Source organism: Lampetra fluviatilis, chromosome 18, assembly GCF_964198595.1.
Source record: "Lampetra fluviatilis chromosome 18, kcLamFluv1.1, whole genome shotgun sequence".
Taxonomy (NCBI): domain Eukaryota; kingdom Metazoa; phylum Chordata; class Hyperoartia; order Petromyzontiformes; family Petromyzontidae; genus Lampetra; species Lampetra fluviatilis.
This window is the reverse complement of record NC_136292.1, coordinates 5178532-5196188: the sequence shown is the minus strand read 5'-3', so window position 1 is coordinate 5196188 and position 17657 is coordinate 5178532. Positions and strand designations below refer to the sequence as shown.

Below are 17657 nucleotides of genomic sequence, written 5' to 3'. Positions count from 1 at the left end.
GGCAATTAGGTTGGCCACCCAGGCTGCAAAGCCACGAAAAAGGGCATTGACATGAATAGCCTGTACCCGATTGTATCAACGCGTGACTACAATGGGTAAACACACGAGCCACATCACAGAAAACAAATGACAGCCAACAACAGTGGTGTTGTCACCAGACCGATTTCTTTCAAGGGGCACTGCATTTGTATTTCACCCTGGCCTTCGGCCCTGTCGCAGCTTTAGTTGAGAAACCAGATTACAAAACACAAACATCTTCGCCAAGGTGTACCAACGCACCATTCGATGTCCGTGGTTGGCTACGTACGACGTGCAACATACATACAAACCTCCGCCCCCCGCCAATTACGGAGGTGAGCAGACCGACCACGCCGCATAGAAATTAAATGTTTGTGGGGGTGCTGATTTATTTGCTGCGGCACGTATGAGTCTGTTTCTTTCCCCCGCAGCCCGGCGGTCTGGTCAACAGATGGCTTTAGCGGTCCCGCTGAACTGTGAAATGGTGCAGATGGCAGGTCTGCCGAACTGATGAATTTAATGCGCTTCTCAGCCGCGCACTCACCACCAGACTGCTAAACAGTTACGCGTTCAAGTGGAGAGAGATTAAAAAAAACACACAACAAAATGCAGAATAATAAAACAACGATTTCCAAACAGCCTTGAAGCCTTATGGTGCCGAACCGATTGTGTGCAGGTTTCTTTTTTTTTTAAACCATCATTTAAATTCCATCAATTACGAAAATCCGCTAAACATAAGTACGAGCCCATTTCGCTTTTATTTAAAACGTGTACAACTTAGTGTTCATACCAACGTCTGATGCAACTCGCAAAGGAAGCAAAGCTCAGCTCCCATGGTGAATAGAATGAACGCGAGCATTGTTCTGCTTTTAAGCGACAGGTTATTCCACATCAGCTCTTTGCTGGGGTCATGTCCCCACATGTCTAAAAACTGCCAGAACGATACTCCACCAACCCTATAATAAACAGTGCACGTCAAAGTCAGCGTAGAATGATGTATACACACGACGCACAGTAGACTTTGCCTAACTTGTTACAAGCGTAAGTAAAAAAACAGCTCTACAATATATTTTTTCGCCGCGATATATTTCCAAGCGTTCTGTGTGTACAATACACAAACACTGCCCACACAACATCCTTCTGTCCTCTCTCCGCCCCAACGCGCGCTCACTCGGACGGACGGGGCACACAGAGGCTCGCTCAGGGGCAGCGTTAACAGGTTATCTAGCGGTGCCACTCCAAAGCACGTCAAGTCCGCGGTGGCAACCGAGCCAGGGCTAAGTTGCCGTTGAATGTAGAGCGCGGGGGGGGGCGGCCCAGCTGCCCGCCATGGAGTCTCGCTGCTGCATTGCCACATCCGCCGCACCCACTGGCCTGTGTGTGTGTGTGTGTCCGAGCCCTTTTCTTCTGCAAAGCCGTCGGACCGTCTGTAAAATGGCTCTAGGCTTTTTGAGAGAACAATTTCCTGGTCCATAGTGTGCAGGGTGACATAAAAGACATATTATACATGCACAATGCCTATCCTCTTTCCTCTCCCCCCCCCCCAACCCCCCAACCACCCCATCCTTTGACACAGCAGCAGCAGCTTTTTTTAATTTAAATTTAAAATCTCACGGCGTGGTGGTGGTGGTGGTTCGGTGTAAAATGGCAAGAGGGGCTCCGGGAATGCGCTGGCTAATACGAAGCGTGTACTCGACGCGTCTCAGGGCTTGACCCCAGGTGATTTCTGGAAGTAGCTGGAGATTTTCTTCATCATGATGGTGGGACTCGAAGGCTGGAAGGAAGATAAAAAAGCGATAACGTGTGAGAACGCGTATTACCACCAAACGGTGTGTTTTATACACAGTGGTGCAGTTTAATTTACCTGTCCATTTACCGCCAAGGCACAGAGCAACGTAATTGCCTCGTAGAAACACGGAGATTCATTGATTCGTCAATTAACACTTCTTCCTGCGCACACGAACAGTGCCTCAAAATCCTCATGTCAAAGAATTAATCATTAATTTTGATTTCAATCTTTCACGGCTACAAATATGAATTTGTACTGCAGATTATTTTTTCGGTACAGCCAAAAAAGATCACGGTAAGCATGAATTATTATGGACGCGTACAAACTTATGAAAATGTTTACTTTGGGATAGCAGTCAAAACGACTAAAACACCGCAGATGCAACAGCCAGTACAGATGGGAGAGTACGAACTTGAAAAAGGGTAAAAACGCTATAGATGGACAGTAGAGATGTTACAAACAAGATAACAAAATGAAAAACAATCACTTAATTGTAGTGGGGGGGAGAGATTACTTCGGGGGTAGAATTGAGGGTAGATTTAGAGGGTGTCCTGGACAAAACTCGAAAACCCACAAAAATGCTCCATTGTCCAGAAATCAGGGTTTTGTTGAGAGTAAGACGATTACGTGAATGATTAAGTTCATTGCGTGGCCATCAATAGAAATAAAATACAATCATTAATGTAAACTGCAGATTGTCACGTATGTCGATGAAGCCGTGATAGATTCATCAAATAGAATGTGGGTTGTCATACACACTATTTCCCCGACACTCAATGGTAACATTCCTAATGCTTCACTTCCATAACGTCACCCTGAAACACTTCTCTGTTGGAGCTAATGCCGTTCGCCCATAGCTCCTACAAAAGCCGGTATGGTAAGCAAAGAGGTGACGTGGTAAAAGCACCACTCGGCCACCTTTGTCATCTCAGTGCAGATGTTTGCACACATCAGCAGCAGTTATTACTCATTTAAGGCCGAGTCAACCTAGCGGAGGCTCATACCCAGCAGAGATATTTGCAACCGAGTGGGAATCGGATCCAGGTCACCAGGTTTGCAATGCAGCAAAAAACACACGACACCGCCGCCATGTGAACAAAAGAAAAAAAAAAGACGCGTCTCATCCCACACCGGACAATCGGCTCACCTTGTCTGGCGATAGCGCCATCTCAGCACTGCCCTTGGCTTTGCCACGGAGGCTCCCCGACCGTGCCGTCACCCTTCCCTTGCTCTTCCCTTGCCCCGCTCCCCGAGCCGGCGTCCGGTCGGCGCCCTGGTTCTCTTTGTTCACGCTCTCCGACTCCGGGGGACGGCACGACGAGTCGGCCCGGGGAGAGTGGCGGCCGCTCCCCGTCTTGTCCGTGACGAGGTCAGAGGTCGGCGGCAGCGCGGCCGCCACGCCGACGGACCGCGGGCCGCTCGTGAAGTTCTCGACCCCCGGGACGACCGCGTCCTCGGTCCGCGCGAAGTCCGCGTCGCCGCCCGTCGGGCCTTCGTCAGGCTCGGGCCTCAACCTCTTGCACACTTGGCTGCACAGCTCACTGCACCTCGCGCCGCTCAAGCAGCTCGAGTCTGCGTCCACGCCGCCCTCGCCGCCGCCGCCGCCCGTCTCCAGGCGGCGCTTGGCCCGCCCGGAGGTGGGTCCAGCGGCGGCGTCACGGCGCGGCCCCGTCCTCTTCCTCTCCGACGAGGCGCCGCCCGCCACCTGCAGCCACCGCGTGATGGAGAGGGTTCGGGAGCCGGGCGAGAGCAACGCGGAACCGCCCGGCGCCGCGGGAGACTGCACGTGGGACAGTGGCGTCCTCGACGTCGGCGTGGCCGGGGCAGCGCGCGACCCCGACGGCCCGGACGGCCCGGACGGTCCGGACGGCGTGCCCGAGGAGGAAGGGGGGGAAAAGGCGCCGAGCGGAGATGCGGAATCGAGCCTGGAGGGCGCGCCGGCCGGGCTCGGGGTCAGCGGAGCGGCCTTCGGGGTGGCGGCCGACTGCAGCGACGACTCGGAGGAGCTTGGGGACGGCAGCGAGGCGGAGGAGCCCAGCACGCAGGCGGCGGGGCGCGGGGACGTGTGCGACGGCGCGTGGCCACCGTGGGACGGCTTGGCAGGAGTGGTGATGGCCTGGCCGTGTGCGCCGCGTTTATCTGTTTTCACGCGACGACAACAACGACACAAACAAAAGACGCAGGGAGGCGTTTAGTTTGTTGTCCTATCCCCCACACCTCCGATTAGCAGGGTTGGCTACGTACGGTGCGAAAGAAAGTTCAACATGCACACGTACAACTAGCCGATGACCAGAATCACTCGGAATGCACACGATCTCGTCGTATCTCCGAATCAAAGCGGGGTTTAAGCTTGGACGGTGTTTGGATGGGCACAAACCGTGCATAACAGGCGGGGCAAGGCAAAAACATTAGCCGTACTTCTTTGCTCACCGCCTTTGCTCGGTCGCATTGTGCAGTATGGATAAGTAACTCCCCAAGACATACACGGAGTGTATGCAGTGGATTGCCGAAAGGGCTGTTCATTGTATTTACATTTGGCATCCCGGGGGAAGGCCCACGTGAGCTAGCAAGCTTTAATTCATATGGGGGAAGGGGGACATGAATGACACAGCAGAACATTTAAATTATTCAACAAAGCGACACTAAAACAACAAAACATCTTATAAACAATCTAAAAAAAAAACACATTTAGAGCAGCAAACATCCAAGTGAATAAGAATCACCACGGACGCGTCACTGAAATGAAAATAACTTTCCGAGCGTCTTTACACTGCACCGCACGTGGACTAAATGATATTGCCCGTTGTTACACTTCTTCAGTGGAGATGTCGATTTCACTTTTGTAAACGTAGGTTCGCAGGCGAGGTGTAAGGCTCGCACGAGGTGAAGTACGGTTATTCCGAGCGTCACGAAATTATCACGGTTGCTGAATGTTACAATAATAATAATACTTTTATTTTATATCGCTTCATTCATGTTAATAGCATCCCAAAATGCTGTACATTCATTATATATAAGGACTAAATCTCATATATATGGCCACTAACAAGAAATTTTAAACCCTACTACTACAAAGCAAAATCTAAAATGAATCAACAAATTAAGAAACGGCACCAAAACAAAAAGCACAAACAACACAAAAGCTATCACAACAAACATCATGAGTCCAATAGGTTGTACGAGCAGCCACGATCGGTGATGACACAAAGCACGAGCAGTGGAGAATGATGTCACCACAGTGTAGAATTATGTTACAAGTTGTCCGATCGCTTGGGCGCCAGTCAATCGATTTCTTACGCTCATTGCTCCTGGACGCGCGGGCCAGTAGGTCCGATTTCCCTGTGGAGTCCTTGGCCTGGTCAGTCCCACGACTCAGTCGCCAGATCAGCAGCTTGTTGTCGTCCGAGCAGGTCACGATCTAACCGGTGAGACACGCGGGGGGGGGGGGAGGCACATGTTGACCTTCAGCCGTGTCTATCGTCATTTACGCAGAGATAGGCGTTAGTAAATTCCGCAAACATCCGAGCGCAGGACCTTACGTCAGCCGCATACATTTAGGACATTGTTATTTGCCGCCGTAAGTAAAGTGTAAACGCACATCACAGATGTGGACACGCAGGCAGTTGTTCCCCTCCGCTCCCAGATTTTGGACAGGGAAGGCAAGCCCCGTATTACACACGTGTAGATAGAGAGATCTGGAGATGCTGCTGTGGTGTCACGGTTAGCAAACTCGCAATCCAGAGGTTACCGGTCGAGCTGACGTGTTAAAGTTACCGGTTCGATTCGATTTTCCGGTGTGGCAGTTGAAGCAAAAGTTAATTAATTCCACCCCCCCCTCCGTCACCAAACGATCAGCGGCATGAGTACACCACACAGTTTTGTGATGGACAGGTCACGTGTGGTGGTGTGGTAAAGTGTGGGTCCTCCCACTGCTTCCAAGACAATCGACCGGTTGTGGAAGAGAAAGTCTTAACACCCTCCCAGGAGGAGCTGGATAGAGCAGTGGTGGCCAGCTGGCGTCTCCCGAGCCACATGCAGCTCTTTAATCCACCACATGCAGCTCGATCGGAGGGGCATAACGTAGAATTTGCAACTGCGATAGTACAAAATTACGAATGAAAGTTATATATTATATATATATACTTGACTCTTTGCAGAACTCATGGGTACTTTGTGTCTCTTGGTTTGCTACAGGTTGACCACCCCTGCTGCTCTAGAGCTTCCTTCATTGGAGGACTTTCCTCCAGCAGCAAAAGCAGCAACAGCAGAGGTGAGAGAGAGAGAGAGCGTGGTGGTGGCGTGGGTACCTTGGTGAAGTCGGTGGGGCACCAGGCCACGGAGGTGACCTCCTGCGAGTGCCACCGCAGGAGCACGGGCTCGGCCAGCGGATCCGCCACCTGGGGAGGAAGGGCAGGAGCCACACGCTGAGCCTCGCGGACAAAATTAAACCCCCCTCAATTGCTAAGCGCTGGACCAAAGGCCTGTAATTCAAAGTGGCCAGCAACAGAGAGCGCTAATGATTACCTATCGGATGAGAATTAGCACGTTCCTCGAGCAAGGTTACAAATCAATGTATTATTATCGCCACAGTGGCGAGATGTTAACTACCTCGCCTGGTATATAGGAGGTTGTGGTTTTGATCCCAACCCTGACAGCTGTATATTTGGAGTATGCATGTTCTCACCGTGGATTATTCTCCACGTCCTCCGGTTTTTCCCTCCACATTTAGAATCGACATGTGTTCTTGGCTACTATAAATGTCCACGTGATAAGCCACTTCTATGAACTGTCATTTGTGGCTTCTGAAAAAGAGCGATATCACTCACTGGGCCTTACCTGGTAAAATGAAAAATAGAAAAATATCGGCCAAACGCATCCTTCACATTGGCTATGGTACCCAGAGGCATAAAGTTAATGGGAAAAATGCAGTTTGCGGTGTTAAAAAGAGTGACAAGAGAGCGAATGAGCGATGGCGAGAGCGCGCTTGGAGCGAGCCACTGCGTAGAGCAGCATCGACTCTTGACGCAGCCCAGCAATTCCTGGTGCCGGGCGCACAGATCCCACCAGGAGATGGTCGTGTTGGTGGTGGTAGCGGTGCAGGTGGGGGCGGTGTTCGACAGCTTCAGGGTCCCCCCCCCTCACCTTCCAGATGTAGGCAACGTCGTCACTGGAGCCGCTGAGGAGGAACTCCCCGTCGGGGCTCAGGCTGCTCTTCACGTAGAACGACGAGTTAAGGTGACCCCGAAACGTCGCCACTGCCGCGGGAAAAACGAGGCGACACGGGTAAACGAGGGGCGTGCGATGGGAACTCCCCACCACCTACTCTTTCCGCCCGCGGGATTAGGAGATTATTATTTAGAATTGATCTCTCGCGTGGTTACTGACCACTTAAGCTTTGCAGCCACTGAAGGCGCAAAATTCATAACAAATTGCAAGGGGGGGGGGGGGGAGAGGGTGGGCTTAAAAACAAGAAACGACTCATCGATTAAATATCAACTCTTACGCTCACGACAGATGAATCGAATCAAGCGCGTCAAGAGCCAACACATTTATGAGCGCGACCGTGGGAGGGCCCCCCGCTTACCCGGCGACGTCCTCGCTCCTGCCACGTCGAACATGTACACAGAGTCGTCCGTGCAGTTGGCGAAGAGAAGCGAGGACGAGGCGTTGAGTACGAGGCTCGAGAACCCTGCGAGTACAAACACCGGGGGGCAGGGGCAGAGAAGTCACTCTCGTGCCGGTACCGGCTGGTATCATTTATTTTAAAAATGCAAGTTTTATCCAACCGTACAATCAGTGTCGCAGCGCAGCATCACCCCATGTCACCATCTCTCCCAATCTGCGCTTGCGACAATCGTAACGATACACGCTGTGGAGTTTGCAGTGGGCCTGGGCGCTGTTTGCAGGGGCAGGCCCGTTGTCTCCTGGCGGCGTCACGGGCCACATTGGCCTCGTTTGGAAATTTGACCCACAGGTCACTCAATCCGAATCTACGGAGCGATTATCGCACACCCTACTACGAGAAAAAACTTGCCAAGAGTCGCCTGTAAATGAGTTTGTGAGCCTCAGTGAGGCATTCCTGAATATTAACGTGATGTAGAACGGCCCACAGAAGGAGTTATTACAGAACTACCTCTGAGATTCCTGAAAGTGACCACTTTCATTCACGCGACGCCAGAGAAATGTTCATCACATAGTAGACCTGGAGTCAATTATAATTACAATTACAAAGCATTGTTAGCTAAAATGACCATAACATGTTGATGTTTTCATTAAAAATTTTATATTTAAAATTTTAATTGATGCCGCATCTCTCCAACTTCACGGTGGCAGTCAAATTAAATTTCTCAAACTTCATACAAGCTATCAAATCGATATAACTTTAATATTAAGAGCTGAAAATTCTGCAAAATGAAGTGAAAATACAATTATTTTTGTACAATCATTGCCAATTGGGTTGATACCATAAACTCAACGCACTTGATAACCCGGTTTAATCATGGGCGGCTGAAACCCAGATTCAAGGCCAGGATCTCAGCTGCACCATCTCTACACTCTTGCATCTCTATCAAGTCGTTCACACTTTGCCCCGCTGCCCATTATTTCACAACACGGACGAACAGGCGGTCAGAACAACGGACGCACAGGGAGCGCCATCACAGTGCAGGCACGTACCTCTCTTCCGGGAGCTGCTGCCGGGATAGGGGAATGACTGCGCAGGCACGGGTCCCATCCGGTAGCTGGTGTAGTTTTTGCGCATGTCCCAAACCTTTATTATCCTACGAGAACAAAAGGAAAAGAGGGCGAGGGATGTCGGCGATGAAGGAACACTTCCCGGCGTGCGTGTGGAAGTGCCGCGGGCAAGGTGTTGACCTCTCTGCACGTCTTCCAGAAAGACGCACAGACCCTTGTTTATAAACCAGGTAGGAACCCATTTTGCCTGGGGCGGTGAAGTGGTTCGCACACCTGGCGGCCTGAGTTCCATTCCCCCGCCAGCTATCATCAGCGGCGAGTGATATCTGAATCAGTGCTAAGCAGAGGTCGCAACCGGGTACCCGATACCCATACCCTATCCGATACCCGGCTACCCGTACCCGGCCAGGTACGGTTACGGGTACCCGATTGCGACCCTGGTGCAGCCGGGTACGGGTAGGCCGTGAGTCACTGGTGAGTAACCGTTTGTCACTCATTTCGGGTAGGGTACGGGTAGGGAACGGGTACCCGTACCCGGCCGGGTACGGCCGGGTACGGGTACGGATACCCATTTGCGACCCTGGTGCGGCCGGGTACGGGTACGGGTAAGGAATCAAAACCCGTTTGCGACCTCTGGTGCTAACCATCTTGCACCTGAACGACGTGAAGATTGGCCAAACAAACTCCATGACTGGACACGGCGTGGAGAGGCTTTCATCCGGCAGTGGATTGACAAAGATTTCTAAATTGTTGTTTTAAAAGCCTACTGAGACTAGATTAAAAGACTATTGAACTATAAACTATTTGTATTTTACCAGGTAAGGCCCACTGAGCTAAAAATCTCTTTTTCAGAAGTAACCTGGCCATAAATGGTATCTCAAATAAGTGGCTCATCATGTAGACATTTATGGGGAGCCAAAAACTCCTATGTTTCTAAATGTGGAGGGAAAAACCGGAGGACCCGGGAGAAAAATCCAAGTGACCATGGGGAGAACATGCAAATTCCAAATATACAGGCATCAGGGTTGGGATCGAACCCACGACCTCGTGCATACCAGGCAATGTAGTTAACATCTTGCCTAGACGAACAAACAGTGCTTGGATGAGTGACAACCACACGCAAAGACAGGTGGAGTCGGCGTTGTGAATATTATAGGGCAGTGTAGCAAAATCCATTTATTGTTTTTACTTCACCAACCCACACTGACCAGCATGGTGAGGTACGGTCAAAATAAAACGGCCCTAAGAGGCGCTCATCCAGCAGTGAATTGACAACGGGCTGTACACGAACACGTTCGAGACTGGACGTCTCTCTTTCGAGGATAACCTTTGTTGGCAAAATAAAAACGCGCGTCGGTATTTCCACGCCAGTGTTTTTTTTGTTTTGGTTTCGTGTCGATGGAAATGGCGGGGTCCACTTACCCGTCTACGGCCCCAGAGGAGATGAGAGTTTTTTCGTCCTGGAAAATCACAGCCGTGACGCTCTGCTGGGAGTCCTGGGAAGGGGGGGGGGGGAGCGGCGATGGAGTCAGCGAGCGCAAAAAATAGTGGCCTAACGAGAACCATACCGGTGCACAGGCGTCTCATTGTCATGCCGATGTCGTCTAAAATTATTTTGCCTCCTTTAAAAGAGAGTTGGCGGTCGAAAACAAGGTTGCGCGTGTGTTTCGCGAAAGAGCTTCATAGCTCACGGCATTCCTCCAGTATAAAGATTCTGATTCTGATTCGCGCCACGAGCGGCGCCAAAGCATGCCGTGGTGACAAAAAGATCGATTCAAGGAATCGCGCGGCGGGCGAACCGTCGCACACGTGCGGTTGACTGGAGGCGCGGTCAATCGAGCGCGCCGCGTGACCACGTGCGCCTAGGTCTCTGGAACGCACCACGGAGGGAGCCATGCCCCGCGGCGTGTTCCGGCGCTTGGGAGTCACGCTGATCTTGGCGGGCGCGTTGTGAGCGCTGCCGATTCTCTTCACCGCGCTGTAGAACCCGTCTGTCGTCGCAAACACGAGCACAAGCGGCACGAATGTCACCCAACGACGCTCGTGCTTAACGGTGCGTTCTCACCCAACCAATGTGCCCTCTTCTCCTGTGTTACTCTCCTGCCTATGAACAAATCGACCTCCCCCTGAATGTGCCCCATTCAATCAGATGTCGGAAAGCCAAGCTGGCTTCGTACCGGTGAGAACTTTGGGAGACTGCCTGGGAATTCCAGATCTCGCAGGATTGGGTTGCACAGGATGGATTCTTGAACCGATGCGAGTCACAATTGTCCCTCCATTATGCGAGCGGGTTCTCTCTGGGTGCTCCATTTCCCCATTATTAACATTCATTAATGGAATTGGGCAAACATCCCATTAAAGGGCAATCCTCAAAACGAGTCAGACTTTTTACATGGATGAAGCCAAGTTTGTAAGCTTTGAGTGACACTCTCTGGTGTATAGAAAGTTTACTCCAGTTTCTTCCTACAAGCTGAACATCCATTAATGTAAATGGCCAAACATCCCAATGGAGGACTCTTATGGAAAATAATGTTCGGACTCAATGAGCCTTACCTTGGGTAAATGGGTAAACAATTTGCACAGTAATGACAAAGGTGGCGAGTTTCTGGATGTGTGCCCACCAACGCCGTCCCTTGTTTTGCATTCTCACCCCTTTTGCTGCATCTGATGTCCCAGACCATGATGTTTCCATCTCTTCCTCCCGTGCAAAAGACCGCTAACATCAAGAGGGAACAGGAAAGGGTTAAATAAGCATCAGTTCTCATGAAGCTGTTCATGGGTGCGAACAATGGCAGTGCTGCTACGCAAGTGCTGAGCTTAGTTTCCACTTAATTATGCTTTTTTCTGGATTTGTTATTGCTTTTTTAATGCCATTCCTCCACAAAAACCGTCGATACCACGCGACTTTTCGGGGGGAACTCCAGAAGTTAATCTTTTCATGTGTGGATCTCAATGATCCCAGAGTCTCTAGACATCCTTGCCAAGCTGCTTATATGCTCGAGTAATAATAATCATTCTTTACAGCCTCTGGTCAATGCACTCCTGGATGAAGGCCTCCCCGCGCCGTGTCGGTTATGCAGATTTGTCTGTCTGTACTTCATCACGCTGCTCAGTGCGGAGGGTTAGTGAGGTTGGGAGGGGAGCCCAGGACCGTTTCAGATATCACTCGCCACTAATGTTAGCCGTGCCTTGGAATACATTTTCACACTCCCACCCTGCGATGTCCTGTATCTGCTGCCACTGCCGATGGTCTTGGGCTGCGGTCGTTCTTTTTTGTGAAAGAGCTGCTTAGCTCAACGGGTCTTACCAGCTGCAATAAAATATGAGTCCGAATCTCAGTTCGCTAGGTTCATAATAGCTCAATGCACTAACCACTGCCCCACCGCTCCCTCCCCATGTGCTCTACGCAATGAGAATGCGTGCCGCATAGACATCCATAGGAAATGGCCTGGCACAGCATCCGTGCTGTTAGATTTGCACCTGCGCTCTGGATCTTGGGTTCAATATCCATCAGGGAAGAGAGTGTGCTGGGTGCCTTGCATACCAAGTGCAAGTCTTTTCTGCTTACCGATCCAAGCGGCACATTTATTGATTAATCATTTGCTCAAGAGTAAAGAACGTTCAAACGCACCGACCGCCATAAATCGAGTGCCGCACATGTACGGTTTGTATTTACAGATGACCGCCGTTTGGACACAGATGGGGGGGGAGGGATTGGGGTGTGGGGATCAGCGCACGTTCCAGGTGGCTGGGGAATTGAGGCTCACCGTGATCAAGCTTTCGAAAATACTTCATAAGGAGCGCAAATCGCTCTTTGTTTTTGTACGGTATTAGTCACCGTCTCTAATGGTTTCCTTGCGTCATTAATCACAATTAATCAGTCGGCGAGGCCAGCGACTGTGCAGTTGTTAGCACGCTGAGCTATGAACCCTGAAATCAAAGTTCACTTCTCATCCACGGCTAACATCGGTGGCGTGCGACGTCCGAACTGCTCCTGAGCCCCCAACTTCACCAACCCGCGCTGACCAGCGGGGTCAAGTGTGGTCACATATACCAACACCTCCCCGCCCCCCACCAATGTTCACACAGTGTGTGGGGGTGAAAGACTTCAATCAGCAGGAGTGCGACAACAACAATTACAAATGAATCGGGGGACACATTATGTGCGCGCGCAGGACTGCGTTGCGGAAGGAGGCAGTGTTGGCCGTGTGGCGCATACCTTTCTCGCCCTGGCTGAACGCCACCGACTTGAGGCTGCACTGGTGACCTTTGAAGGAACCCAGGGCCTCCCCGGCGCACACGTCCCAAAGCTTGGCCATCTGGTCACCCGAGGCCGTCACCTGCCGGGGATTGGCCGATTAACAAGTGTTGCCTTCACTGCAACCAACGGTCCGTTCTGACGCTAGAAGGGCCGTGCCACGATCCCAGATGTACGTTTACACGCGTGGGGGCATTATACTTTTAAAATATATATTCTCATCATGAGTAATTATTTTCGTGCTTTGACATCTCAATGCAATAAACACACACACACACATTCATGCCAGACTCATTAGATGTAGGTGTTATGCAAGGCTGCTTCCGAGACGTTTCCTTACGAGTTAACTTTCAGCATCATTGTCCGTATCATCAGCAGACATTATTCATCCAATGCTGGATGAAGGCCTCCCCAAGCCTTGAGTAGTTTTGCCAAATTTAAGTGGAAATACTCCCGATGCTTTGCACTGGTTTACATGTGGGTCTGTTCTTAAATCCACGGCCACTGTTGGTTATTTCGACCTCTGAATATTGCAAGAGGGCCCCCCCGCGTTGCGCATCTATGAATTACTTACGAGCTTAGATTCTCCGGGCATCCAGGCGCAATCGAAGACAGCATTTGAATGAGCCAGCCAAGCTGAAATACAGGCGTAACAAACGGCATGTCAGTTACGGTGACACACACACACACACCACATCAATTCTCGACCTTTACCCCCCCACACCACCATCCCCTCCAGGGCAGGATTGCCAAGATGAAGAAGAGTAGTGCGGCGAGTACCTTTGAGCACTCTGCTGCCCTTGTGGGGCTTCTCCGTGTCGTAGATCTGCACCACGCCGTCCTCGCTGGGCACGGCCAGCAGGTGGTGGCTACCGGCCTCTGCGCAGACGGAGCGAGTGAAACGTCATTGCACAGGTGGGATTGCAGGATGGGCAGCACTTGGGCTGCAGCACTCCCCAGTGGTAACACACAGACATGCGTGGGCTACTGAAACCTTTTGAATGTATGTAGAACTTCTTCCGCACCGTACGTAGGCGGACGTGCTAATTGGAGGTGGAAGGATAACAAACTAAACAGACGAAGAATAAAGGAGACGCTGCGAATGTCATCGTTGCACCGCTGCGAGTTAAGCGCAATAATTAGCAATTAAATTACAAGTGTCAACTTACGTGTTGTTTTTGTATGCTTTAACCGAATGCAGTTTAACGTCTTTTCTTGTCTAAGCGGTCCTTTTATTTGCCGTAAATTCATATTTGTGAAAGCAGTTATAATTGTTTACTTTGTCTGCACGAGTTATTAGTCCACCCAACACACCGGTGTGCTGTACTAGTGACGAATTGGCACGTTCTGTGTACGTGACAACCCTTACTAGTTGGCTGTGTCGGGTGGTGGCGGGTTTAACGACACATTTATATATTTACACGATCTACGTGTTAAACCGAGTTATTAGTATCCGTTGCGTCTCTGACCGGCAGGTCGGTTGAAGCATACACTCCTTGCAAAAGGTTTCTGTTTGGTGTTTTAACATTTTAACACCTGTTTTATTGCCAGAAAGGGTAAAACCAATTCTTATACGGTTGAGAACATTCGGTCGCCGTGACGTTTGTCGTATTTTCGCACGTAACAAGGAGGAGGCCGAGAAGATGATCACCTTCATCTTGCCCCCTCCATAAGTGAGGCTAATAAAAGTAAAATAAAAATTAAAAAAAATTTTACTTTTCTTAATTTTGATTTTTTTACCTACGTGACTTTACCGAAAAAACCTAAGAATATGAATACTTGCAGTCACGAAAGCTTCAAATCTAGAATTGAGGCTACCTCCTCAAGAAAAGGGGCATTACGGGAGCTGCCTAATTGTGACTGAAGTGAAGTGGAATCCATCACTCGCATCAATGACCAGTGGCTAATAACGCGCTTCTGCGGGAGGCACAAACGGAGTTCAAAATTATTTAGTTTTAGCCATTGAAATGTCACCGAGTCGTGGTTTACCAGTGAGTTGGCCTCGGGTGATCGTGGCCAACCGCGCTAATCGGAGGTGTTGGACAACAAACTAAATACCAAAAGCACTTCTAAAGAAATACCTTTTCAATATAGATAATGTAAAAGCGCATAGCTCCAGTGGCTTGCTAATATCGCAAGGAAGAGCGTTCCAGACGGCCGCAGAAGCGCCTCTGAAAGCGTGCGATGCAGTAACCGTCTTTGCTCCACTACCGGCCAAAAGCCGCTGCTGCTGCGACTTTGAGCGGATTTCGCTTGACGGTTTATGCTCCTTGACGAGATCAGCAAGGTATTGCGGTACGTTTGTGGCACGTTTGTGGCAAGCACTTTGTGTGTAATGAGTGCGACCGTGGCGGGGCAGCAGGCAGGTGATGATGCGACGTTGAGCGTGGAGGAAATCTCTCGATACCTCGCGAGAAGGGGCATGCAAAGGCAGGCACCGGGTCGCCCGCCGTGCCGAACACCTTGTGCTCGTCCGGTGCGCGGCACTCGAATCCCAGCAGCAGGGAGTCAAGGGGACAGCGCGAGGAGGGCCCGACTGGGGTGACAATCACGGGGGTAGAGGGTTGCGTGGGGGCGTCACATCAGCGACCGTCACTCGAGCAGCTGTGCCATGGGTTTGGAAAGCGAACCCGCCGCTTAAGTGCAAGAGAGCGCACGCTCGGCAGAATGCACACGGGTTAATAAGGCTTTAAAGCAATACGAGCGCATGAAAAAAATGCTGCCGTGTTGCTCACAATGCACACTGCTACGATCTGAAGGCTTACAATTAACGAGGCTCGTTATTTATCCGGAAGAAGAAAACAAAACACTTTGTGATTATTGCACGTACGTATGTTGAACTTCTTTCGCACAGTACGTAGCCGAGTCTGGAAAGACTCATCATCTTTGGCGAGTACGCGAATGAGTGTTTGGCGCGCGGGAGGAAACCGGCGTGCAAAAGCTCAAAGCTGCGCACAGATGGATACAAGAATCCATAGCCGGACGTGGCCCAAAACCTACCATGCGTATTATTAAAATGGGCTCCCATCCACATTACACGGTCGTGCGCACATCTCATTGGCTTCCGAGATGGGAATTCGGGGGCATTTTGGTGGGAATGCGACCGCGCTATATACACACACCGATTAACTGGGTAAAGAGGGGGCTTCGTGCAACACCATGAGAGCTGGCGACAAGCCAGGCGATGAGTGTGAGCAGCAGTGGATGATAGTTCGGTTGCTGATGATGTTTAACACGTAGGCTTTCGCGACCAATATCAACCATAATTACAGGTTTTTTTTGGGTGAGATCACGTACGTATGTGTCGTTAAACCCGCCATCATCCGACACAGCCAATTGGTTAAGGTTTGTCACGTAAACATTTACAGTGTGTTGGATGTACTCTCCAACACACCGGTCGTGCTGTACCAGTAACGAATTGGCATGTTCTGTTCACGTGACAAAACCTTCCTAATTGGCTGTGTCGGGTGGTGGCGGGGTTTAACGACACATTTATATTTACGCGATCTAACCCCAAAAAACACTCCATTATTGCTGACGATGGTTGTGTGAAGACCAGGGGGGGGGGGGTCGCGACCTACGGCCTCCGTGGCCGGCGTGTGGCTCTTTTCAAGGGACCGCTGCTGCTATTAAAAGCGAGTTGTTGTTATCGTTTTTCTTTACGACATTCGAAAAAAGAACGGCTCTTCTTGTTACCCTGGTTAAGACCATGTACGATACAGCGATTTGTTGAATCAACTATCCACAACAACGGAGTTAACCCACGCTCTATGCCCGATTTGCCTGCCACGGGCTAACATCAACAGTGAGTGTTGCCGAATTGTATCTTAACTTGTCTTGACCCCCCCCCACCGTCAATCCGTACCGACCAGTCTGGTGAAACAAAGTCAAACAATCTTGATTTGAAGCTTTCGTGACTGGAGGAATCCATACTCTTTGGTTCTTTCAGTAAAGTCACGTAGGTATAAAAAATTATAATAGATCACGACGTTTCGATCGCAACACAAGCGATCGAAACGTCGTAATCTATTATTATTTTTTCTACCTACATGACTTTACCGAAAGAACCAAAGAGTATAGAGTCAAACAAACCACCAAAAACAGACTCGGCCTAGAGAAACCCTCCTCCATTCAGCAGCAGTGGTGATACAAAAGGCTGTAATTTAACTTGTTTAAATAAGGGTACAGAACTATACGACAAAAAAACACGAACAATGTAATACTTTGGCAAGTATAATACTACGTATGCGGTGATCGTAGTTGTTCGCATGGCCCGCACTGTACTACAATGCATAGAGCATCATCCACTGCTGGATGGAATCACCATCCTCTTGCAACGCGAGCAGATTTAATCGCTCCATCTCCCCGGCGGTCGTGATCATCCTTCGTGCACGCTTTGCGTTCTTCGAGGGTGCGTTTGTTATATGCACTGCACCGACAGCACAGGAGTTCGTCCCAAGTAATGGCGCGCAGTACAGTCACTCACCTTTGTTCCGCTTCGGGATGTGTCGGTTGTAAACGCTCTCAAACAGCGACCTACGAGCCATTTGCAACAGCGGGGGTCCAGCAGCCACGCAAGAGGAACAGCACGAAACACTTGATCGCCAGAGACGGAGAATCAGACAATTCCCGCGGCCTCAACAACCAAAACTTTACTGCGCAATTGCGCGCAAAATCTTCTCCCGCCTCCTCTAGAAACGCCGCCGGCGATTAACACGCACAAACAAAATCCACTTTCCCGCCACCAAAGTTCCCGCGAATTTCGATAGGCGCTCGCCGATTGGTCGAAACGATTTGGCGGGAGATGACGCCACGCCTCACTGGATTGGCCACCCCGCACTGCCCCCGGAAGGGGGGGGGGTGTTGATCTCTCGACCAATCAGACGGCGTCCTCAGTCA

At 50.5% G+C, this 17657-nt stretch overlaps 1 protein-coding gene across 1 annotated transcript; it reads right to left on the bottom strand.

Annotated features, from left to right (window-relative positions):
* Positions 1 to 1604: 1604 nt before the first annotated feature.
* DTL (denticleless E3 ubiquitin protein ligase adapter) lies at positions 1605 to 17557 on the bottom strand. The gene is made up of 15 exons (XM_078864252.1): positions 17245 to 17557; positions 15166 to 15294; positions 13539 to 13637; positions 13333 to 13394; positions 12720 to 12840; positions 11151 to 11216; positions 10382 to 10491; positions 9923 to 9996; positions 8483 to 8586; positions 7392 to 7496; positions 6950 to 7062; positions 6115 to 6204; positions 5105 to 5225; positions 2955 to 3946; positions 1605 to 1792 (listed from the first exon to the last, which is right to left on the bottom strand). The coding sequence occupies exons 1-15, from the start codon at positions 17303 to 17305 to the stop codon at positions 1721 to 1723; spliced, it is 2319 nt and encodes a 772-aa protein (XP_078720378.1). The 5' UTR covers positions 17306 to 17557; the 3' UTR covers positions 1605 to 1720.
* Between the last annotated feature and the right edge of the window lie 100 nt (positions 17558 to 17657).